This window comes from Neocloeon triangulifer, unplaced genomic scaffold, assembly GCF_031216515.1.
Source record: "Neocloeon triangulifer isolate White Clay Creek 2 clone unplaced genomic scaffold, ASM3121651v1 ptg000012l, whole genome shotgun sequence".
Taxonomy (NCBI): domain Eukaryota; kingdom Metazoa; phylum Arthropoda; class Insecta; order Ephemeroptera; family Baetidae; genus Neocloeon; species Neocloeon triangulifer.
The window spans coordinates 8,547,751-8,573,954 of NW_026775554.1; the positions used below are offsets into that span (position 1 = coordinate 8,547,751).

At 37.5% G+C, this 26,204-nt stretch overlaps 1 protein-coding gene across 2 annotated transcripts in view; it reads right to left on the reverse strand.

Moving 5' to 3' along the window:
• LOC132197745 (insulin gene enhancer protein ISL-2) overlaps window positions 1-26,204 on the reverse strand; it is a 91,920-nt gene that overhangs the window by 8,411 nt on the left and 57,305 nt on the right. For both annotated transcript variants that reach the window (XM_059621263.1, XM_059621264.1), the window contains 3 exons: window positions 20,202-20,813; window positions 10,083-10,327; window positions 9,178-9,350 (listed from right to left, as the gene is read on the reverse strand). In XM_059621263.1, the coding sequence (XP_059477246.1) occupies window positions 9,262-9,350; window positions 10,083-10,327; window positions 20,202-20,773 (906 nt within the window). In that variant the 5' untranslated portion in view covers window positions 20,774-20,813 and the 3' untranslated portion in view covers window positions 9,178-9,261. The remainder of the gene's footprint in view (window positions 1-9,177; window positions 9,351-10,082; window positions 10,328-20,201; window positions 20,814-26,204) is intronic.

Below are 26,204 nucleotides of genomic sequence, written 5' to 3' on the forward strand. Positions count from 1 at the left end.
CGCTGCAGTAATTTGAGCCAAGTGCTCTTCATTCGGATCTTACCGGTGGATTTATTTTCCCGCTCGGTTGGTTTTGTAAAAACCATATCAACCAGTTTGTGAACGGTTTGCTGCACCTGGCAACAAACTTCAAGCCTCCTTCCGTATGATATTTAATTTCAAATAATTATATTTTGTCCCTGAACTTTCCTTCAAAAATTTAAAATTACTCAAAAGATTTACAAACATTTACAAACAAAGCCAATCATGCAATTTTGGACGGAAAAATTTGAGCTACTGCAAACTAATTTGCTCTAGATGGATCTTTTCTGCCCATAATTGTCTTTTTTCTACAGATTTTGAATTATTTTGCTACATTCTGTAATTTTAATTTTCAAAATTAAACATAACTGACTTCTGATACAGTGATACTGATTTTGATTTAAATTTTTGTTATATTAAATTTAGCCTCAAATTCTCAATTTTCAAAATTGACAGGAATAGAAATAAAATCAACTTATATTATTTTTAACATTTTTTTTTTTTGTATTATTTAAATTCGAATGTTGGGCTACCTTTGTTTTTTAAACACCGCTAATAAATCGTTGGTCCTGCAATACACACTATTAAGAACTTCTGCGAACCGAGATTGCGGGTCGGTTAGCAGCCGCCCTGCGTGCTAATTGACAAGAGCGACCCCTCGACCACCCTTCTCGCTCTTCCTCTTTTCTCAGGCCCGCTGACAACAACTGGCAAAACAATTATCCCCTATCTCTTACACGTGTAAGGAAAACAGCGGCGTGTTCGGGGTGGCAATCGACTTGGCACTCGGTTCGCACGAAAAGGGCACACAATCGTTCTTATTTATATATATTTAAAGCTCCATTATTTTTTCAGCGCTCGTCGGATGCGGGATTTTCTCTCCGGGGCGGCTAATTCCTACTTAATACCCGAGTGCGCGCGCGAGTGCCATTCACACTAATTGCCGGCAAATATTTACCCAGCAGATATTTTTGTTTGGACAACGTTTCCTTGGAGGAAGGCGGCGTCTCGGCCTTTCCACGCAACCCCAACCGCTCGGATTTTACATCCGCATTTCAGTTTCTCAAAGTTTAAAATGAAAAAATTTCTACTAGAAATTAATTTGAATTCCAAAATATTTTTGTTAGCCACGTTAAAAAAACAAAAAATAAATTAACTTTAAATTATATTGAAACTAAAAAATTTTACTTTCATAGACCGACACAAAAGGCGTTACTTGAAAATTGAAATATGCTAATTTGAAGAACTCTAACTTATCAAATTGATTAAAAATTTAAAATTTTTGAAACATTTTAAATAACTAATGAAATGATTTTATTATTTATTTAATGGAGATTGTCTGAAAGTAAACGTAGCTTAGTGTGTCGCGTCAGTGCCATCATGAATAATCCAGTTGTTGTTTTACTTGTGTAATTGGAACTCGCATTCCCACTTCTTCTATATGCGGATTTGCCTGGAAAGAGGATGCAAATTTCAAAACCTGAAGACGTGAATCCTTTAACCTTGGCGGCAACAGTAGTTTCGAGTGCCCTCTCGAGTTTAATTAGTGGCGGCGCATAATTTTTGCTGAGCAGTAGCGCGACGATCTCGTCAACAGCCTTGTTAGGTCTGCGCCTGCTTGTTTGCGACGTATGCAACCGGGCGGTCAAGAGTGCTCTGCGAGTTGCCTGGGAAATCTTGTTGCCAGCCAGCTGCACGGATTTCCAATTAAAAGACTGATTAAAAAAGACCTGATATTTTTATTAATTCGCTCAAAAAATTCATTCTGACAAATGATGATTGCGAACCGAGCACTTTCAAAGGTATAAGAAAAAAGATTAATTTGAAATTTAAATAATATGAAAAATTATAAATACTTTTGTTTAATATTTGTGTATTTTTAGATATTTTATGGACTTAGATGGTTGAATCTATTCTAAAATCTGGACTGTTTCAACTAGAATTAAAGCAATTTAAGCCTTTTTGGATCATGAATATTTTTTGATAAAAAGGGACTTTTCACCAGTCTGCACCAATTAGAATTCTCTTCCATAATTGGCAGCCGAAACAAACACGCCGACATATTAAAATTAGTGCAGTTGGATTTTAATTAAATTTCAATAGCAAGCGAGCAAGGAAGGGTCGAAGGAAACTGTTCTACATCATGTCACTGCGGTTCTAATTTAATTTGCAAACTTTTGTGATTAATATTTCGAAAGGGAGAACCGCGCTTCGTCGACTGTTGGCGCACGCGGAGAAAAAGCGCAGCCTTTTGCAGGCAGGGCGGCTGCCAAAATAAATTCCTCATTTAACCGCAAACATTTTAATCTTCTTTTGTCTCGGCGGCGACGGCGGCGGCGGCGTTTCCACTTCAATTTGGCGTCGCATTAATTATTTTCTTTCAGTGCAAACCAGCCCGTGCAGATATCAGCAGCGCGTTCGTCAAGCATCCATTGTGCGCGAACCAACCAGCCTCCCTCCGACACCCCGCTAATTAACTGGTAAACTTTCAGGAAAGCCATGCATCACGGCTAATTAATGCTTTCTCTCGGGCAGTCACTCACTCCGCCGCTCGGCGCATGAGCCGGGACCCTCTTTTTTACAGCCCGACTCAAAACTTGGACGTGGTTACAGAGTTAAGTCAATTTTCCCTCCATACGCAAATTTCATAATCATTAAATAATAAGCTCTCAATTCATGTGGAAAAATAAAAATGTATTTCACCAATGGAAAGATGAGGTCACGAGGATTTGTTTGGTGACCAAAATATTGATTAACTTATAGTTTTCAATTTAAATTGTAGAAAAGGTAAATTTTACTGACTGAAAACCTTCTATCATCTTGTATAATTTAGGAAATAAATTTTCACTTGGAGTTTATATTATTTTGAAATTAAACAAAAATATAATTGTACTGAAATTTTGAAAAAATTTATTACACTTACTTAGGTCATAAATTTTAGTTTTATTAAATTGCATTGCATTTTATTTGATTATTTTTCTCACTATCAGGCCCATCTGCAAGAGTGCTCCGCTCTTCACCCTTTGTGTACATACACTCGTAATAATGACGGAGGCGGTGCTCCCCGTTTCAATCGCCGCAAATTAATTGGGCATCTTGCCGCTTGTTACCCGGCAGCGGAGCAAAATGGCAGCAGCGGAGGCGCGGGGGTGGCGACAACGGTGGGGTTGAAATTAATGCCGTCACCTGGCCTGCTAACGAATCTCTATTTTTGACGCAGATTTAATTAAAATATTGATTGCAAAAACTCTGAAGCAATTTTTTTGCTTCCGTCCATTATCTTAAAAGCGCCCGATCACTTTCTTTTCAAGCAGACGCATAAACAAGGGCGACTTTTAATTTTCACCCTTGAACATTAATTAATATGAGAAAAATAATCCGGCGTCGGCGCAAGTGCAAGGCAAATTTGGTGCTTCAGAGACGACGGGTAATTAATTATTGGAGCTCCAGCACGCTGCAGACGATCAATCAATCAGCCGGAGCAAGCAAGGGATGCTCTCTTTCTGCTCCGCAGCAGCACAACACAGAAGCAATTTCAATCTACGAAATTAAAAATAGCAGAGAGCGGGCGGGCGGGCGAGGCTGCGAATAAATCTAAAGAGTGCATGTTTCAATAGCCATTTACTTTATTAGCTCGGATGAGAGAACCTTTTACTCTCCATCAATTACGCCCGACGATAATAAATTGTATCAGAAATCTACGTGACGTCACGTCTCGCAGCTACGTTTTGATTTCAAAAGGGCAGTGCAAAATCATAACTTTTCTGAGGAAAACAGAGCACGGCGGAAATTATTTCCGATTTTGAAATTTCGCTGAAAAACATGCAGGATGTTTTTATTTGGCACGTTCGAATGCTCGCGTTTCTGGAATTTTTTACTTCCCCTTCCGTTGGAATGATGAATTGTGTGCGGCGCACTCGAATCGCGGCCATATTTTTGCATTTGTGCCACTGGCCATAATTCACACAATATATTAGGCCCGAGTAATTTATCAGGCCGCGCGAGTTGTGATGAACGACTTTGGCTCGCCGTTCCGATTTAATTGCGGGTGATGTACGAGGTACCTGCGCTGCACCGATTAAGGCTGATTAAGTGACACTTTTGGCACCACCTGTGTGTGATGGCGGCTAAAATTTTTACTAAAGAAAACTAACGGAATTTATGGCCTAACAAAGCAAGAAGCGGAAAGTTTTATTTTTAAAATGATTATTGATTAAGAATGGAAAAGACATTTTATAATCCTAGATAAATTGGATTAAAAAAGATTTTATCAATTTTCGTAGTTTTGATTTAAAATAATACGATTATGACCATTTGCATTGCTTTTTGAATTCATATTGTCGAATTTGAACTGATGTTTATGCAGTTTTTGTCACTTGCCATTTAATGATTTCATGAAATTGGATCCGCTTCAAATTAATGACGAGTCTTCAATTTCTCCTTTTGGCCTTTTCCTGCCCGAATAAAAGGAAGATTTCGCGAATCAATTTCCACCGCTGACTTTCCTCGTCTGCAAATAATAAAAGGAAGCCGCAAAAGCGTTTCGTCGCAGCCCCCGAGCGCAATTTCGGCGTCGCTAATTGGCCCCGATTTTTGGCCTGTAATTACCAATTAATTATCTCATCCAGCTGGCGGGTGGAGGAAGGCCGTGAAACCCAATCTAATTAATTACGAGGCGATCTCGCGCATTGTGCGTCTCGTTTTAATGACGCGCCCTAGGTGAAGCATAATCAGCCCAAAATAATACGCGCACGCAAATTCTTCTCTTCATCTCTCTCTCTCTCCGCTGAAAACGTACAGTGCTGTGCACACAAATACAACAGAGAGAAAGGACGAGACCAGGGGTGGAATTGCGTATATGTGGGAGGGGCGCGGGGGGCTGCTAATTAGTTCCGACATCAAAGCGAGCGCGCCGCTCTGTATCTTTCGGCGTCTCAGCTCAGCTGCTGCTGACCACTGCATTATTCGCAGAGTTTAAATTCCGTTGAATGGAAAAGGGGTGGACGCGAAAAAGTTGTTTGAACAGAACTTTTAAAATAAATAAATTCAAAAACTTTCTATTTAAGGGTTGTTTCACTGATCATAAAATGAAGATTTCTTCAAAACTATCACAATAAACTAATAATTCAGGCAAATATCTTTTTATTTTAATTGAGTAAAAAAAATTTACATGTAAAGTAAGCCCTTTCTTGCATTGAAATTGAAACTAAACTGAATCAAAAAAATGATATGGAATATAATAAGAGAGATATTAAATTTAGAAGGAAATAATTACCTCCATAAATTAATTTGTTAAAAACATATAAAATATATTTTTTTTATTCACAAAAACCAGTAATTTGTCATTCTATCTCAAAAACAGTCAGATTTTCAAAAAAATATGGCAAGTTTAGAAGGTATGAAAACCTACAAAGAAAAAAAGAAAAATTGAAACTTTATTTTTATGATCTGGTGAGTAGAGGTAATTTGTGAGTTCTGGGGTAAAAATTTTACTGAGCATGCGCGATGACGTCACACATCGCAAATGGGCAAAAGGTAAAATCCAGGTAAAAGGTCACATTATTAAATTGGGCGAGAAGGTCGAATTAGATTTTTTTTTCATTGAAATATTTATGATTTTTTAATTAGAAACATGAATTAGAATTGCAATGGTCCTAAAAAAGTGTGTTAAAAAGGCCGGCCTTGTGGGGATTTGAACCCGCTGCTTTAGGGCTCTGCTCTCTATTCAGCTGGTCTGAGCCAACGCTGCTCGAGAGCTGATCGCCAGCGAGTTACTCTCAACTCACTAGGCCGGCAATCAGTTATGGAAAAATAGCGGCTTATAAACAGAAGGTTAGACCAGGGTAGCGCAACAATCAAAATTTTCTCTGATTGTTGAGATTCTCAAAACTTGGGGCCGATAAAATATGTCATGGATTTAACAAAGATCATGTATTTTATTGATTTTAATACAAAATTATAATGATTATTATGATTTTTATTATTTTCTCCTACTATTTCTGATGATCATAAAAAAAATCAAGTAATCAATTATTCAAAAGGGTCGTGTCTCTAATTTTATATGAAACAGGTGCCGGCAAACATTTTGCAAGAAAGTCTTGAATAATTGATAACTTGATTTTTTTATAATCATTAGAAATATTAGGAGAAAATAATAAAAATCATAATAATCATTGTAATATTGTATTAAAATCAATAAAATACATGATCTTTGTTAAATCCATTACATATTTTATCGGCCCCAAGTTTTGAGAATCTCAACAATCAGAGAAAATTTTGATTGTTGCGCTACCCTGGTCTAACCTTCTATTTATAAGCCGCTATTTTTCCATAACTGATTGCCGGCCTAGTGAGTTGAGAGTAACTCGCTGGCGATCAGCTCTCGAGCAGCGTTGGCTCAGACCAGCTGAATAGAGAGCAGAGCCCTAAAGCAGCGGGTTCAAATCCCCACAAGGCTGGCCTTTTTAACACACTTTTTTAGGACCATTGCAATTCTAATTCATGTTTCTAATTAAAAAATCATACATATTTCAATGAAAAAAAATCTAAATGAATAAATAAGAAAATTTAATTATTTAGAACATTTTGGAGGACTCGATCTTAAATGGAACGTCTCTTCAGGCACGTTGATGTTTTGAAACTTTGAATGAGATTTAATTGTTAAAAATTTCATCATATTCTGTCCACATGGCTGCAGAAGTTTTAATTTTGAAGAAATAAAAAAAATACCTTTTTCATTAAGGCAACAATAGGATTCGAAGGCACAAAAACAGCATACATTTTGGAGGTGTTGAAACGCGACGTTCCGTGCTTTCCGATGTCGAGGACCGATATTTTCAAGTGAATATATTCATTTTTATTATTTATTTTTATTAATTATGAATATATTTTTCCGCTAATTTTTAAAATTCAACTGCGCATCACGTGATTAACTGTATTTAGGCGCTTCCAGGGTTATTATTGTATCCTTGTATGGTCATTAATTTTCCCTGTATGACGTCATTAAAAGAATTATTTTAAATAAGCATTAAAACCATTTAATAATTTGTTTTGCCAATTGAATACATAATTTTATAATTTGCCTATGTAATAATTGACCTCTTGCCAATTTGACCTTCTCGCCCAATTTAATAATGTGACATTTTACCCAATTTAATAATTTGACCTTTTACGGCTTTTACCCATTTCACCTTTGCCCGTTTGCCCATGTGTGACGTCATCGCGCATGCGCAGTAAAATTTTTACCCCAGAACTCACAAATTACCTCTATGTACTCTGGTGGCATTTTTTTTTTCAAAAATTATTCTTAAAAACTCATTAACACTAAAAATGGCAGCAATATTTGATTTAATTTGAAAGAAACTTGAATTCTTTATAGTTCCGTAATTTTTTGCTCATAAATAATTAAAAAAAACTGCAACTTGATGCGTAGAATATTTAGGTTTTAAGCATTTTTGATTACATTGAGAGTTGCAAGACTCTTTAATAATTACTTTTTTTACTCCAGTTGATGCAGTGGTGGATGCAGCTACTTTGCAATATTACTTGACGGGCCCTGGGAATAATTCGTGGTGAGTGCAATATTTTTTTTTTTATTCGCTCATTCACTCTGTGGCAGACTTTTACAAGGAGATGGGATGAATCTTTTTGGGCGAAAGTAGAGCAGTTGCACCCAAGCAGGGGGTGGTTTTTGTGAAAATGGAATGAGAGTCAGCCGCTCACACATTTCGACAAAGTTGGAGGGGGCGGCGGGGAGGCGCTCGCGCTGCCACTATAAGGGCACTCAGCTTAATGAAACGAGTAATCCGGATCCCCATTTTAATATTCATTTAAAACCTCCGACGAGCGAGTGAGCGAGTCCGACTCGCGGACGGCTGGTGCCGCAAAACCATTCCGACCCGTCCAATCTACTCGCGAATATTTGATGAAATTTTGTTTTCTTTAGTTGCCTTCTGCTCTTGGCAAACACGTGCCGACTGGACAGCTAATCAAAAATATCAGTTACTCAAAATTTAAAATCACTAAATAAATAAAATTACTCTTCAAAATTAAATATTTAAATAATCTAAAAATCCCGTTCATTGTGCGTTGATTTAGTTAAAGAATTAGAAAGATTAAAATTTTCACAATTGATGTCTCAAATATAAAATTTGTATTATTTTTTCTCTAAATAATTTTAAATTTCACGCAATAAATTTGAATCAAGGTCAAATTGGGTAATGAATTTCGCAGTTGAACCGCGTGCACAAATCAAAAGTTTGGAGCCGTCTATTAAATTTTCTGCCATCGGAAAGTTTGCAGCGCCCTGCCTGCTTTATTCGTTTTCCACATCAAATTAATGAAATAAATTTTGCTCCGCCAGCCGCCCTCCGCCTCCTTTGATAAATTGTAAAACGCTATTCATGTTCTCTCTCTCTCTAGCCCCGCCGAAAACAGCACATACATAGTTGGATTTTAATTTCGAGAACAAAACAGCTGATGAAGGGGTAGCCGAGCTCTTATTACTTGCCTCCGCCACCGCACCGCCGCTTTTCAATTTTAATGGATAATGAAAATGCCTGGGTAATTTATTAGATCCATAATGAAATATCTGCAGATTTGCGTCGGCCTGGCTTTCTACGCGCATGCCAAAACGGCTCTCCTTCCTCCGGGCCTATTACAAATTAATTTTCGCCCCGTCCGGGCCGTCCGAAATATTTGCCTTGATTCGTTTCGTGAGCCAGCGTGGGTCCATAGAAAATCTGAACAAGAGCGTACGCGTTTAATTCTGTCTGCGGTTTGCTAATGATTGTGCGCGATAATTGAAAACAGATTCGACGCGAGGCTGAAAAAGAATCGCGCACAAAAAGTTAAACGTTTTATTTGTGTTGGCGGAGCCTTTAGACTTCAGACGCCGCGGCGAAGGTCAATCTTTTTATATTATGCCCGAATGGATGCACCATTATTTGATTCGCTCAAAAGCTTTACTCTGCCTTGTTTACAAGTCGAATCTATTTTCTATTTTATTAATTTGTTGAAAAACCACGGAGGCATTTCTTTTAATTCTGAAATTCAACAAAAATTCCCGACTCAAGTTGAAAACGCGATCAACAAATCTTTTTTCCTAAAATTGCCCATTTTTTAAAAATTCCTAAATATATAAATTTGAAAACTGACCTGAGGCCTCCCAGGCATCGAAGTCACTGGCGCTGCAGAATTCACAGCCAGCCGCCGCCCCCGTCGCGACGGCTGACCACCCCCTCAGTCTCTGCTTCTCCTCGGCCGACCGACCTTACCCTTGCGGACAGGGCCGGTCTGGGGGCCGCCGGCGGTTGGTCCTCCTGGTGTGCCTGCAACATCAACATTCCATCTTCAAATGATTCAAATCTCAAGAAAATTAAGAAATTCTTCCAAATTTAATTATTATTATTTACATTAATTAATTTTTCAAAAATTAGGGTATAATTTTTAATTTATGTTGAAAATTTCTTTTAACAATACGTTTTTTTTTTAAATCCAGGTATAGTTTTTGTGTTCATAAATGTATAACCGAACACCTGAATTGTGCTGATGTGCAGGAATTAAGAATAAAAAAGTAATTGTCACAAATTAAAATATTAAGATTTTACAGCAACTTGATTTTTTTTTTAAATAGAGATATTTTTGCTGCTCGAATTTCAAATTTGAAATTATAAGAAAAAGCAGCCATTTAAAATAAGCAAATTTAATGTGTAAAGAAAGAGTCAAAGTTTAAATATTGTTTAAATGTTTTGGGGGGGAAATGAATATTTACATAATTTCTCATAAAGAGAAATAAATACCCTTTTCTCATTTATAAAAAGGCCAAATCATTTCAAAAAATGAAGAAAAGAACTTGTGATATATCTGATCATAAAAAATAATCCAAGGAAAGATCTGCAGACAGGGAAGAACGTAAATAAGTGATTTGAGAAAAGAACTTGTATTTTTTCTTCTTTTACAGTCACGAAAACAAGTCTGTGTGTTAGGAATGCGATAGCCGGTCGGAGATAATAGAGACCTGCTTGTCTTCCAGCGACCCACCCACGCGAAGGAGGTCTTACCTGGTGTGAGGGGCCCTTGACCCGTGACCGATGCACCTTTGATTAACTTATGCCAGTCCTGCTCGCACACCGGCGAGCCGGCCAGGAGACAAAATCGATCACCAGGCATTAGTTGGCAACCACACTTTGTGCACGAGAAGCATTTCAGGTGGTAAACGTGACCTTGGGCGCCGGCACGCATCACAAACTCGCTCGCTGGGATGTTTTGGCCGCAGCCTGAGCACGGCGCCGACGGGCCAAACAACCTGAAACCAAACAAAAACACAAACAAATTAATTCAAATTCTTTGATCTGGATAGAAAAAACTGGTTGGTATAAAATTTTGTAAATTTCGATATTTCTGCAGAAAATTAGCAATTTATTCAAATTTCCAAGAAAAACTTTTATGGATTTAAGCAATATTATGATGCACTTTTCATGTTTTATAAAAAAGGTCTTTATCAACTTATAAAAAATTACATTAATTCAAAATTTTTACAATTTATGTTGTAAAATTAAATAATATTATGATTTTTTATATAAAATTTCTTCCACATTGCAAGAAGCCATGTCATTTTTTTAAAACTAAATATTGTTATAATTAACTCTTTAATTTTTTAATTTGAAAAGTTTTTACTACAATACAAATTGCCTATAAATCTTTTCTGTAATTCATTTAGTTGCAAATTATTTTTTTTGTTAATTTATTATTTATTTAATTTCATTTATATTCCTTTCAATTGCTATGAAATTTAAAAAATTTGCAACTTTTTCATTTCCATTTTGTTCACGTTCACATCCCATAAAAAGATTTATGGAAACTCGTCTAGCAAAATACTTCACTTTCGTTTTGCACAATCGAATTCTCTAAATGATAGTGTGGGAATTAATCTTTGGTGAGAATTTCAAAGTATATCCTTTTCTATTTGCACAATTTTCATCGCGTCTGCAAAATGACCTCAGCAACAATTTTGTATGAGAGGCTTCAGCTTAATAGAGAGAAATGATAGAAAAAGAAGCAGTCTAGAGTGGAATTTTCAATATAACGACGTCTGTTATATAAATGCCGATGCACCTCTCGCACTTCAAACGACTGCAATATAATAATAGTCGCGCCATAGTAAGGAGCATTTTCGCCGCCGTCAATTGCACACACGCTCAATACAAGCCACGGGGAAATTGGTTCGCAATACATACGAGTACTGCACGTTCGAGTTCCATCACCTTGTTAGGGCATGTACCAAATGAATAAATGGGGAGGTACATAAAAGAAAGGAAAATTGTTCCGCACGCGTTATTATTTTTACGAGCGAGCATTGGAAATAAAACGGAAGGAGCAGGGAATTTAATGGAGTGTGCGGCGGCGGATGATTCAATAACAATAACAAAAGGCGATTAAGTCGAGTCGCAGTGTAGCATGTGATTGGATGAATCCGCGGCCTAATTGCGCGCGAATAATTAGCCCAAGATTAGCAGCACAAAGGCAGCGAGAGAAAGGGGAAGTGAGTCCAATTACGCGAATCGATTTTTAATAATGCGCAGCCGATTGAAAACATGCAGCCGAATCTTTTTAGTTAAATTGGAAAACTTTGAATGAGCTCCGTACTCGGGAGGCTGTTTGCGATAATGGCCGCAGGGAAGCAAATAATGGCGTTTGCCTCTCGATCCAGATTCTCAACTTGTTGTTTTCAGCAAATAGGGTGCTTCCGGACGTAAAAACTCTAAAATTTTATCAGAATTATAATTAAAATGACCCTAAAATTTAATCAAAATTCCAAATAGGTGCGATATTTACGAAACATTTAAAAATAGTTGCAGTCAGTCAAAAGTTTCAAAATCTTCTTTATCAGAATATTTTTTAGTTTCCGTCAGATTTTTTACATTAATTGTTTAAGTATTTGATAACCATTCAATCTAATCAAAAAACAATAATACTTTTTTAGTTTTTGCATTTTGCAAGCGACTTCGTTTTTGCCTTCTCTGGTGGGATTTTTAATAAAGACTTTGATTCTGAAACAACAGGCCGGCAAATAAAAAGGCGCGTACGCAGGCTGGCAATATATATGTACGGGCAAGTGCACACGATATTAGGCGAGGCGAGGGGGTGGCGGGGGTGACTGTGTGTTGACAGCTTGCAGCTATAAGAGTTAAGTTTTTTCCATCCATCACAATTTATTGTCGTTTTGCTTGGCATGCATGCAGCAATATGTCGGCGCCTTGTGTTTATTAAATTTCTCCCTTGTTTCCCACCCCCGTCGCCAAAAGCGGCACACGAGAGACGGACGGATTTCCTTCGCCAACTTTTATTGCTTTGAGAGGGATGATGGGTAGCAAAAGAAGAGATTTCGATTCAAATCCATAATTACATTTTTGTCTCAGAGAGTACATAATATAGGGATGCTTATTGTAGAAAAATTTGCCAATTGTTTCGAAATAAAAATAATTTAAATTATTTCAGCCCGTTAAATAAAGGTTTAATTTTAATTAATGAATTTTGGATCTGAAATGCATTCAATTTATTTTATTTTTTAATAGGAATCGTTTTCAAAAGATAATTATAAGCGCGTCAGGTGTTGAGCAAAATGAATTGTGATTGTTGAAGTAATTTTGAACAGGAACCACTAGAGCTACCTCCCGCTGACGCCTAGACCAAAGTGGCCTAGGTTTTCGTTGATAATTAAAAGATAATGAGACGCACATGTGCAGCCGGGCGATAATGAACGTGCCGGTCTATTAAGCGCAGGGTGCAAGAGTCGGAATGAAAGTCTCATCATCATCATCAGTGCAGCCACAATTCATTTCGCTATGCTAATACAAATTAAATCGCACAGCGTGTGCGTCGTCGTTAGCTCTGGGCCATCTCATTGTTTTAGATTTTATCTCGCTTTGCGAATTCGACCGCGACTGCGTAACTTTATTTTTAACTCAAGGAGGGACCACCAATCGATTTAGGTTTTGCCATTCAGAACGTCTGAATATGGTAAACTATAACAGCGTGGTACTCAAAAGTGTGTTAAAAATTAATCGTTTTTTGCTTTGTTACGAATGGATAAAACTTAAAAGGACTAATGACTTTCTTATAGTTTTTAAAGTCAATAAAACATCCAGGAGCAGTATAAAAATCGCACTGAAGATTTTTAAAATTATAAAATAAATCTATTTGCATTGTCGCAAGTCAAGAGAGTTTTAAAATTTGATTTTAATTCAATATTAAAAAATAAATTGGAACGGTTTATCCATCACTATCCCTTGCAGCTGCAACGACCTTTTTCTTCCCACTATGTACTTTTTGATATCTCCTTGTGCACACATAGACAATGAATCAGCAGCAACTGGGGTGCACTCTCTAAATTATCCGCCACTAATTGGCCTCTCACGAAACACTCGGCCGTGGTCCAGAACCATCTTTATTTATCTCTTCACTTTGCTTTTTCCATTATTTTTCTCACTCTAGGATAAGGAGGGGATTGCAATGTACTGGAGCTCTTTTGGCGCAGCTGCTAATTAAAAATTCGATTTATTGAGCGGCGGCCAGAGGAACTAATTAAAACGGTGCGGACTTTATTGCCAATTAAGACGCCGTACGTTTTTATTGCGCCTGCATTCAAATGCTAATTATTTACTTCAAGTAGCATGTAAAATACCGGGCCATCTTCTCGAAATATTGCAAAGAAACTCTAATAAAAGTTTGGAGATCGTTTAAAAAATTAAACAATTTTCTTTTTAATTTTTAACTCAACTTTAGGAAATAATTTTGAAGCAATTTGCGTGCAAGATGAGCGTGTAATAAATTAGGAGCAAGTCGTTGACGACGATAATAATAATCGTAATTAATTAGCGCACGTTCGCCGCCCACGACATTGTGCGAAGTCGTGTGCGAGCTCTTTTGAAAGCGTATAAATTCTTGCTTGTTAATAATAATTACAACAGAGGCAGCGCAAGTTTGAGGAGGCATTGTGTGACGAGGCCCATCGTTGGAGTGGGTGCTGCACCGCCCCATTGTCGAAGTTTCGCTGCGAAATCAGTTCAAAGTCTTCTCGTTACTAATATGGCTGGCACTGCAAATTAATATCTCTTTGCTCGGGCGACAGGGTCGGACTGTCGAGCGGACAACCGGGCCATTAATCACACAATTGCATTGACACGCGCGATTATTTGTGCGACACGACATTCTGTAACTGTCCATATCAAAGGAGAATGAGAGAGCCAGAATTTGATTAAGTTGGCACGCTCTGATTTGGCAACCGAATTTTATAAAGCTAGACTTAGGAATTGAGAAGTTTGCTTCAACCTACATAAATAGAAATAACTAAATGACAATTTGTAAATAATTAACATCAACACAAAATTTCTCTAACATTTTGTCATTTATTTTACAACTTTTATTATTATTTTTTTTTAGTCGGGCTTGCAATAAATGTGGTTGAGATTTTTAAAGAATAATGCTCAGTCGAGTAAACGACATCGTGTTATTCGGCAAAAGTATTATTTCTTTGTGGAATGGATTTCCTTCTTGTTGTAATGCGACATTGGACGCCATTTAAAAGCAGGCAAAAATTAATGCCGCCGAATTCGTTTGGTGCGTCGCCAAATCGCAGCCACTTACACTGGTATACAGTGTCGCGCCGCAGACGCAGCCCGGGTCTGGAATGGATGGTTATGGAGGAAAAATGGCGCCTCATTACCGCCACCGCCGCCGGATTGATTACACAGCGCGTTAATTGGGCTGCATCAGGTGGAATTATTGCAGACAATGAGGGGCTGCTTGTTAATTAGAGGAAGCGCTAAATGGATTGGCCGGGGCTCTTTCCTTTATGCTGCAGCTCGGATCAGCGGTCTCGCCTAATTTGCAAAACTTCAAATGGAATTTCGCAGGCCGCAAAAGCCAGGGGATTTGATATTCAAATGACCACAAACTGAAAATTTCCTAAATTTAAAATTTGAACAACATGACTTTTTTTGTTTTAATTTTTAGGAAAAATTAAAGTGTGTTGCACACTTTTGCGGGGCGTTTCTTTGATTCGCACAGGTCATTAAGCAAATGATTCGTCTTTTAATTGCCACGTACGATAATTAGAAAAGAAGGTTTGAGGCGTCGATAAGACGGAGAGCGAGTCATTATTGTTGGCCACCCACTGGTCTCTGGCGAACACAATGAATCACTCGTTCTGATACATTTAATTAATTCAATCGCGCAAATGCATCTCTCCACTGCACAACAACACACACACGGAAAACACGACCACATGCAAACACGTCGCCTTTCTCTTATTATAATAATGAGCACGCTTTATCACAGTGACATCACTTCGATAGATGCGAGTCTGATTTCGAAAACCAGCTTCGGAAAGCACACAGGTGCTCAGAGAAAAATTGGTAGAGGCACCTGCAGTACCGTTTGGCTTTCTCGGAATTGATGCCTTGGAATTCGGTGATGAGGTGGCACTAAAATTCCACATCAAAGACCCACGTCAAACGAAACTTTCATTTTCAAAATAAAATAATAAGTTTTTAAAATAAATCTTAAATTTAAATAATATTTTAATTTCAAATACAAATTGATGCTTTTTTAGAGGCATCTGAATTTGAATGGGGTGGATACGCTGAAGCTTTTAATTAATTATTTTTTTAAGTAAAAATCTGTTAAAATACCCTGGTAATTACAGCCCCGGTTCTTTTTGATCGGTCTGTTTTTCTCGTCAAATCTGGCGCGATTGGTGTTGTTGTTGTCGTCGAAGTTTTCGCGATAATAGGTATAGGGAGCGAGAATCGGAGCCTGCAAATTGGTGTTTGTGCGGCGCCGAGGATGGACGTTTAATAATGCGCGCGCGAGTGGCGTGCATGATCAAGCGCCATTAATCACCCCCGTGTGCACCGCCGCCGCCCGCTAAATAACAGCCCGACTCGGAAATTAATATATGCGGCGCACAAGTATACAAAATTTTAATTACTTTCAGCCCCTTTTATTAATTGCTGCACTCACGCGGTTTGCACGCGGCGCGAAATTTTTTTTCATTTCCACACAAGTGCGAATTCCGCAATAATTAAATTTTCTGTTTAATATTCCCAAATAAGGAAAATGTGTTTAACCTCTTTTATTGTATTATTTCAATATTAACACGATGGAGCTGCAGCGGCCATTTGTAATTTTCACCTGTCACTTGAATTAAGTAAGTTGGCGCTGTGTAGGCGGAACAATGAGCCGCTCTATAAATTATCCGGCTCTCTTGACGCAATCTTTTAACGTGCAACTCACTTTATTCTCCCGACGAGAAGCACGAATTTATTTTTCGAAGACGGAAAGCTTTTGCTAAGGTGTGAATTACATAGAGGTAATAATTTTTCATGCTCTCAACATGAAAATGAATAAAAAAAGGACGCACCGACTTTGTCTGCAGATGAAATAATGAGAACAGTGTCTTTTTGGGCATTAAAATTTAAAAAAAGTAATTTGAAATATTGCAAATGAAAAACATAATACAATACAAAATTGCAGGAGTATGGGCAAAATTTTTATTAAACTTGCGAATTGAAACCACAAAACCCTCCGTACAGATAAATTAAAATTAAAAATAAGCCTTGAAAGCTAAAAAGTATGGATAAGTTACAATTACTTATGCATAGTATTTAATTGAAATATTAACATTGATATAAAATTACTTGTAGTCCCTGAACCTACATGACTGTAAATCACACTCTGATCATCTCTCACCATTTAGTCTGTAATGGTTTATGAATGAAATGAAATAATTTCATTTATGATATTTTAGTATTCGGCATGATGTATTTATCAACCAATTTTGATTTATTTTTTTAGTTCTCTCCTGGTTCTCTCTAGAAAATAAACCTCAAAAGCCATCTAAATCATCTATAAAAATAAATAATCGCATAGCTCTCAGCCTTAAAAATTTTTAAAACCCTAATTATAATTTAAAATTTGCCACACAGTTTATCCAAATGAACATGATTTGCATTATTCAAGCGGCAAAATTTGAGGATCATCTTGAATTTGAGAACAAGCTCTTTTGAGAAAGTTGCAGTGACTAAGTAAATATTGGATCCCCTTTGAAATTCATCTCCGAATATGAGAGCAAGAAGTTTAGTGTTTCCCTCTTCTGTGCAAATATATGCATGAGCTGCCGTTTAGAAAACTTGGTGCGCATATTTGAAGTTTCAGCTCGAATTCTGGTGGAAGTGAAATTCTGAATCGAAATTTAATCTGGCCAAGTTGGTTGGTGGTGGGGGTGGTGCCGGACGAAAAGCAGAGAGCCCGAATCAATTGATGGAAATGCACTTGTGATGAGATGGTTGGAGGTAATTCCGCAGCACTGGGGCTTTTCTTTCACTCGCCCGCTCTTTCGCTCGCTCGCGAGGGATGGTTTGTGTATAAAAAGCTTTTAGTGCTGATTGCCAGGCGAAAAAGGATTTTTTGTTTAGCCACCACGCCGCCCGCTCTCTTTTCAAAAGGATCTTGTTTTATTTCGTGTACGTGGTGCATAGATAACCTTTCTGCATGTTCAATCCAAGCCTCATCAAACTTTTATGATCGCATTAACGCCGCGATATTTTGCTTTTCGATTGAGCACCTGCTCGCGCTTCCCACATTCGCAGCAATCAAGAGGCTTTGAATGCGCGCATTATATTATTTAATACTCGCGAGAGTGGTACGATTTTCGCCGAAATTGCGCCATATTTGCTCGCTGCCTTCGTTCCCAGGCCAATCCGATTGGGTGCAAATCTTGCTTCAATACTCGACGATTGGCACATACTTGAATTTGCAAAGTGTTGCAGAGGAGAGACCGACTTTTCGCGGAATGTTCAAGAAACCGTTGAGAACTGAGTGCAAAAAGCGTGCATTTCTTCAGGCTTATATTGAAAAATTGTATTATTTGAATATTTTTTTAGAGAACAAGAAGTGAGCAAAAAATTCATTCAAAGGAATTTTATTGAAAAATGTTACAAGAAAATTGACATGAATATAATTTCTCATTTAATTTTTGAGCTAATAAATAAATAAATAAATAAATAAATTGCTCTCAAATTAATTATTGCTGAAAAAAGGACAATTATTATTGTAAACAGATGTTCCTGTTTATTTCATTTAATTAATAATTGTTACCTTTTAGAAGTGCATATTGCTTTAACAACTTTTTGCAATTTCACACTTTGGCTAAAAATACTTTGTTTCCTTCAACTTTGGTTCCAATAATTTAAAACGGTTACAGTGAATTTTTTTCTCAATTTAAATAAATGAAGTTTGGTCATTTGTTGGGCACTTAATTTTGCTAAAAAAATTTAGGAATATATTTTTAAACAATTTGATGCCACAAAAATTTTATTCAGTGCGAACATTAAATTTTGATCCCTTTCCGGCCAAATGATTTAAAAATAAAATTTATGAAAGCCCATCGCTTTGTAGCGAGATTAGCGTGGCCAATTACGCTCAATATTTAAATTTTTAGTGTCGCCACAGCCGTGTAATGAGCGTTCGCAGCGAAACACGGCCGTTTAATGTCCCATTCGCGTGGTCAGATATTAAACACCAAAATTTATGCTGTTGCATTATCGCCGCCGACCGCTCGCCGAGAAGTACCGCGTCTTTTTTATTATATGAGGGACGAAAACCACAGCGAGAATATAAAACCAAACGCTCCGTGGACAAAAAAAATACACAAAAATTATCGGCAAAACATTAAATTTAACGGTGGATCGCGTTTTTATTTTTATAATTCACGCGATGCTGCAATTTGTGTGCGAGGGGGTTGTAATTTTTTATGGCTCTCAATCAGGGTGGTTGGCTGCACTGATTGGCAAAATAAATAGCGAGAGTGCATTCAAATTTGGCGCATGAGGCAAATTGATCTCGTCAGTCTCCGCCACCGAATTAGGGTGGCTCGTTTAAATCAGCCGGCGGTGGAGCGCAGGGGGTGACATTAGGGTGCGGGCGGGCCTCCCTGATTGGTGTACGTAGGCAGAGATAACCTAATATTGTGATGAAGGGGCCCAGTAATGAGAGGGTGGGTGGAGGAGGATGGGTGCGCTCTCACGTGTGTGTGCCTTTCCATCTGAAGCAGTCTGCGTATGTAGTTGTTGACTTTTCCCGCTGCAAATTTACCTGCCAGCCGTGATTGTGTGCGCTGTACTTTTTGTCAAGCACGCACACAGACTTTCCAGCTTTGCAGTTTTTGCTCGCTCCATTTTTATTTTCATTTTTCCCACAATTCTTTGAAGTTTCAAATAGTAAAAAGGATGTGATTAAAGTTAAGCAAATGTAGCAAATTAGATGATATTGAAATGGAAAAATAACTCTATGATATTTTATTATATATATGGGTTTGATAAGCTTCAGAGCTAAAATATTTTTTACAATTGCATGTAAGCAAAAGTGCTTCTCACTAAGCTTGAAATTATTTTCTGTAAAATTATCTTCTTGAAAAAAATTAAGGGAAGCTCAATCGTTAAATTATACAAACTGAATTTTAATTGGAAATTTTAGAACTAAGAATTTAACTAGAAAAATTAACCTAAAGAACTTTTATTTAAAATTTAAACCTAGGCTAGGCTAATGCGTTATTTATGGAAATTGTTTATAATCAGAATTTCTGGAAATATCTGAAAAAAATAATTTGATTGTATTTTGCCTTGTATATATGTATGAACGTTTTATTTTATTCAGCATATTTCTAGATATTATACCTCACGTAAATGTTATTTTTACTGTGTTGTTCTTCATAAAAAAGCAAATTAAGCTGTCTAGCGTTTGGATCTAAAATTAAATTAGGCTAAAATTTCATTAATTTCATAATACTTCCATTATTTTTTTTCTCAATGATACTGTGAACAGAAATTTTCACTTTTCCTTCAGATTCTTATGCAGAACAGTTTGCTCTGATAAGTCTCGCCCCAAAAAACGACTGAATATTTTTAAACGGAGCTATAATACTATAATGAGCTGATTTTTACTATAAAAATGTCATTAAATTACATCAGAATGAATTTAAAAGCAATTAATTATTCTTTAAAAAAGCTGCAGAATTTGAAATGATAAATGTCAAGTAAATCTATCATGATTTCATTTCCAATGTATTTTTGGTTAATTGGAAAGATTTGTTGTTAAATTTTTTCTAAAATTTCACTCACCGAACGTAGTCGTTTTTGCAGAGGATCATTCCGGCCTTGGTGAAGCAGGAGGAGCCGATGTCTGCGAGCATCGCCGCGCAACAGGAGCACTTGAGGCAGCCGTTGTGCCAGTAGCGGTCCAGCGCGTAGAGAAGGAAGCGCTCGAGGATTTTGCCACCGCAACCGGCGCACACCTTGATCTGGGGGCCGCCGCCCCCCTGGCCGCCAGGGTGCATGTGCTGCGACGTGGGGCTGCCCATGCCCCCCATGGGACCGTTATTGTTGACGTTGTTGTTAGCGTTGATGTTGTTGTTGTTATTGTTGTTGTTGTTGAGGATGTGTTGGGGCGGCGGGTATGGCCCCGGGTGGGCGTGGTGCAGCGTGTGCCCCCCGTGGGGGTGCATGCCCCCCTCGTGCGGGTGGTGGTGCATGTGGGGCGGTCCGCCCCCGTTGCTCACCGGGGGCCCGCCCATCCCCGGGGGCGGGTGTTGGTGCGGCGGCGCCTGAGGGGGTTGCTGGTGGTAGCTGCTGTTGTCCGGCGGCGGCGAGTGCGGCGAACTCAGCTCCGAGTACGCGTGGAAGTGCGGGTTCATCACGGTGGCCAGGGCTGCCAGTTTGTTGTTTGCTGGCGATCTGCAAAAATAAGGAAAAAAATATTGAGTTTTAACGTCTGGAAAATTTAAAATAAATTTTTAACTAAATGACTCTCTACTAAATGAGGCTAACTGCACCGGATGCTGGGGTATTTATGATGATTTTAGCAAAATTCTTGCAAGGGGTTTTGCCATTTTGCAGACTTGGCATCGCTTTTATCGGCTTTTATCAAATTACGAAGAGCGGAGAGAAAATCCCGCTCTTTTCTCGCTCTTTGAAGCTTACAATTAGGCAATAGTGGCGCAGGCGTCGCTTTTTCAAAGTCATATAGTTGGTCTTATGATTTGCTGTTGTATCGGTTGTGTTTTTAGTTTCTATTTTTCAAAGTTTCCCCTGTTAAAATCTTATAATATTTAATTTTTGTAAGGTAATAACTTTTTTTGTAATTCAAATTAATTACTTAAAACAAAACCGCTGAAAACTTGAACTCCATACATTTCCTAAACACTAGATTTTTTTTAAATAATATCAGCAATATTATATTATCGTCATGCAGGTTTAGAATTTAATCAGATATATAGAATTAAATTACAATTTAGTTAAATAGAACAACTATTCCATATTTACTTGATTTTGTAGATGGTGGTTTTTATCGACAATCCTTTCTTTATTTTGCGCAATTCATAAACGCAGCCGAGAAAATCCCATAACCTCCACGAAAATTTTATAGGCGGCGTAAATTAACATTTGGGCGCCATAAAAATGGATGTAAAGCTAAAGAGATCAAGATTAAAATGCCCTTAGTAGTTAAATTTAATGTACTATACATCTCAGGAGAGAACAGTTAAAATTACGGCCGCCCGAACGCAGTGAATCTTTCATTAAACGACTTTTCGTCTGCCGCAAGCATAATTCGATTACAAAAAGGTCCAAAATTAATAAAACATCAGTTCCATTTAATTTACCCGGGCAGGCATATAATGGGAAACAAACCATTTTCGGCGACAATAGTCTTTTTTGAGAAAAACCCCGCGACCGATTTAATTTCGATCTGGCGCCCCAATTCGATCCCAGAGGGTAAAATTACAGGGTTGGACCCAGACTGATCGCAGCGCCATCGACTATAACCAGAATAATAATGTAATGATGATTCTCCGCTCCCAAGGTTATACATTCTGCTCTCTGAAATTATGCTCGGCTGAAAAAGCAGGCGAGCGACCGGTGTGTCGCTCTTTTTTTCGTTTTATTTTTTATTCTTTCTGTTCGGCGGACAGAGAGAGAGAAAGAAAAAGGCGCGAAGGTCATTTATATTACGGAGCGATGATACAAGATAATTCCGCGTTAAACTGTTGAGTTGTAACCGCGAATTGGCACTGGTGTGTGCACTCATTGCGAGAGAGCCAATTTATGGCTTCATTAGGCCGCCAATTGATTTCGCCTCAGTCGTGATTTCTTTTTCATCCGACCGCAATTCGAAAAATGATGGCCACTTTCTGCTCGTTCAAGCTTTTATGCATCCCCTTCATATAAAAACTTCAACATATTTTTTTTCTTTTTTCATAACAAGTGAAGCACAAAGTTTGATTCCTTGTGCAAATGATGGTTAAAAAATAAAATTACTCCACTAAATATTTTGTATAGTTTGAATTAGGATTTAGGAATGAAGTTTGTCGATTTGCTTTTTAATTAAATTTTAAGTACAATTTTTAATTAAACTTATTTAACTTTGAAACTTGATTTCATTTAATCAAAAAATGAATGCCTCAAAAGGTTCAAAAATATTTACCACAAGAATCTCTATAGAAATTTTATTCTTTTATTATTATTATTATTTTTTTTTGCATGATTTATATTGATTTATATTATGCAAAAACTAACTTTTACTTTTCAAAATCCAAATTATGGTTTCTTACTACAATAAAATGATCCTTTGGAATAAAATTTATAATTCCCCATTAATGAAAATTTAAAATCAAAAATCTTTTCCACAGTGCAAAGAATAACATTTTTTTTTAATTTACTTGTTTTTGAAATTTCACAATGAGTTTTTCCAAGTGCTCGTAAATTCGTGTGTAATTTATGAAGCAACACCTGGCCATAAATCGCGATAAATTAATGGTGCTGATTGGCTCGGCGGTCGTTTGTTTCGCTCAAATTGCTCGTTACCCCGATGCAAACAACAGCGATTTTCCCTTTTGGAGCGAGAGGCAGGCAGGCGAGTGCACTGATTGCAAAAGTGTCGAGGTGGAATTAATGAGAAGGTGAGGTGTAAATCACGCGTGACGTCACCCGGGTCACGACTGGCCGCCGTGATTCCACATAACTCAAGGATTTTTCCACTCAGCCAATAAATTTCCACGTTCGCACACTGCGCAGGGGTGCACGCTGAGTAGCGTTGATTTTTATTAAAAGTGTCAATAGCACCGTCGGCCCTGATGGATTTATTGCACAATGGGGGCGGCGGGTTAATTAAAATGTGTTTATTGAAATATGGAGCTTTTTGCAGCCTTTGTCGCACGCACTCTGACAGGGAGCTTTAATTGGAAAATTTCGCAGCCTTTCGTTGCCGTTTGATTGGACGGATCATTTAAATTGAACCCGGTCTCTTAGTTCACACCTAACTAGTTAGTTTAGGATTTTGTTTAATTAAAATTGAATAATTTTATTATTTATTTAGCTGATTGCTAATATAAATAACTTAAAAATTAGTAAATATTAATTAAAAATAATTATTTTAGCATCAAATTAAAAGATTTCTCCTTTTAAATATTTAAAAGTAGGAGTTTATAATTGAATTCCGAAGAAAAATACAATTGAATATTCGTTTTTTTCTGTTTAAAGTAAATGTTGTGACAATTGTCACTCCATAATACCAATTAAATTAAATTTTAATTTGAATTGTAAGATTAAAATCCTGTCAATAGTTAAATAATAGATTCTGCATCGGATTATTGGCAAAACACTTTTTTGCGCCTTTTCCCACAAAAGAAGCTTTGACTCTCCCATCTAATCAATCAAAGAATCAATGGGAGCAGAGTATTTTCTGCGAACTCTTCCTTGCTTCTCTCGGCGGCAAATCAGCGTCACTCGAAATCGGTTTACAGAAAAGCCTCTCGTGTTCTATTAGGCATTATTATTATTTGCTCGACGACGAATCCTTTTGACTCTCTGTGCGTGCTGGTTTTTTATGGGAAATATAACGCGCAGAGAGAGGCGAATGCGGCAGAGCACAAAAGCGTATCACCGCGAGTGGATAATCAAATGAGAAGTACTTAGTGCTGGTTCAATAGCTGATAATTCGAAATGACTGCGTGTAAGAGCTCGGGGCATGAACAAAACATCATTAGGGCCGCAGTGAGTGCTCCGTCCGTGCTGATTGAATGGAGTGCTGCTTTTATTACTATGCGAAAGAGCTCGACTCACTCGGCCGCCCTTTTAGCCCCCATCCATCCACTCGCACAGATATGGATTTATATATTTTTACCCAAACGCGCCGGCAGCTGGCGTGCGATTGAGCAAAGTCCATTAGGGACACACATTTTTTTAAAATAATGCACTATAGGAGGGAAGGATTGGATTATTTCAATTATTTTAGCACGTCAAAAACCCTTCTGAAAAATTAGAATAAAATTGTATAGGAAAAAATTCAAATGGGCTTTGGAATTCCACAGAACTATTATCAAACTAGAATAGTCCTCAACAAAACAAAGTCAACGATACCATGGAAGGATAATTTTGCATCAAAACCGACTGATTTATTTGCGTTTGAAAATTTGACCTGATCGCCGTTTTATCCAAGATGGCTGTCGTTTGGAAAATTGAGAATATTTATGCCATTTTTATACAAAAACACCATTCCAATATGTCTTTGAAATCCTCTAGGCAAGATCTATCAAATTATGAAATATTTGTGTAAACTCAATTCCCCCCTTTAAATTTTGATTAAACGTCATGGCAATCAAAATTGAAATTGGCAATTTACTTGTACATAATGGAGTGAAGTTAATCAAGTTGTAAATAAATCCGACCTCATTTGTGTGTAAATTGTTGCAACCTGACGCGGCGTCTGCAGATAAAAGAAAACAAAGCGAAACATCTTTAACGTGTGTGCTGCGCGATAATGGCGGGCGCGCGCAATCTAGACTTAATCAACTGTTATTGCGAGCGAATATTACGTCGGGGCAAATAATCAGCACGACTCGGCTGATTGTCCGCTGCAGCGAGAGAGCGAGCGGCTTTCATTATTGAGATTTCATTGCAGGGCACTCGCAGTCGGCGAGATGTTTGATTAGCTCTCGCCGGCGCAAAAAGGCGTCTGGAGGGCCCTCGCCCGTCCGTCCCATCGCCAGCAAAAATCAAACACTTTTTACTAACAGGTGCCCCTTCAATTAGCCAATTATTTCCTCCAACTCGCCAACAAATCGAGCAATTTGAAAGCTTTTTTTCGAGGAAAGAATATTTTACAAACAGGTTAAAAAAAATTAGGTAATTTAAATTATTAAAATGGGAAAATCGTGGATTAGAAAATTCAAAATATTAATTTCCTATCCTATTTTTTTCCTACAAATTAGCAAATTTGAATAAAATCTTTATAATATTGGAGAGAGAAAAATCTGGATACTTTATAACAGTTAATATTTTAGCAGAATCCCTTTAATTAAATTTGTCTGCGTAAAACGACGTTAAACTCGTAAATAAGTGTTGTTAAGCGTGTGGTGTAAATTTTGGACAGCAAATTAAAATTAATTAGAATGATGGTGGACGCGTGCTGTTCAAACAAGCGACACGGGAGTGCCACAGGTGGATATGAAAATTGATATTAATTATTTTAATTGGCCAATCCGACGTGGAACGCTGTCGGCGGCCGAGTTGGCCACGCTTGGAATTATGCGCGCCGCCGCAGCCCACTGACCGACACATAATATTGTTCTACACGTACACACATTGTAATCCGTGTGATTCTACACATTCGACCCTTGGAGCGCACATTTAATTACACCGCACGCCGAGTGATTGCTGATTCAGCCGACACTAATTAAAACGCGAATCACATTGCGTGCTGATATGGAATTCCGCTTGTCAACACTTTGTTGGTTTGTTCGACCATTCCTTATTTCATTGCAAAAGCATCCTTGAGATTATATCAGTTTCAAAGTTAAAAAAATATATCCATATCCAGATATAGTTTTGACTGCAGTGATCAGGAAACTTAGCGTTATTAAATTGGTGTATCAGAAAATGTGATTAACAAAAATTTCTCAAGTTTCGGAAAATGAAATGATCAAATTAAAAGTTTAATCAATGGATTAAACCTGAAAATGATTTTCAATAAAATTATATAGAATTGTGTGGATGTGTCTTTTAAATAATAAATTGTTCTTATTAAAATATAAATTTGTGTAGAGCAAAATAGTAAAAATAGTTGTAAAG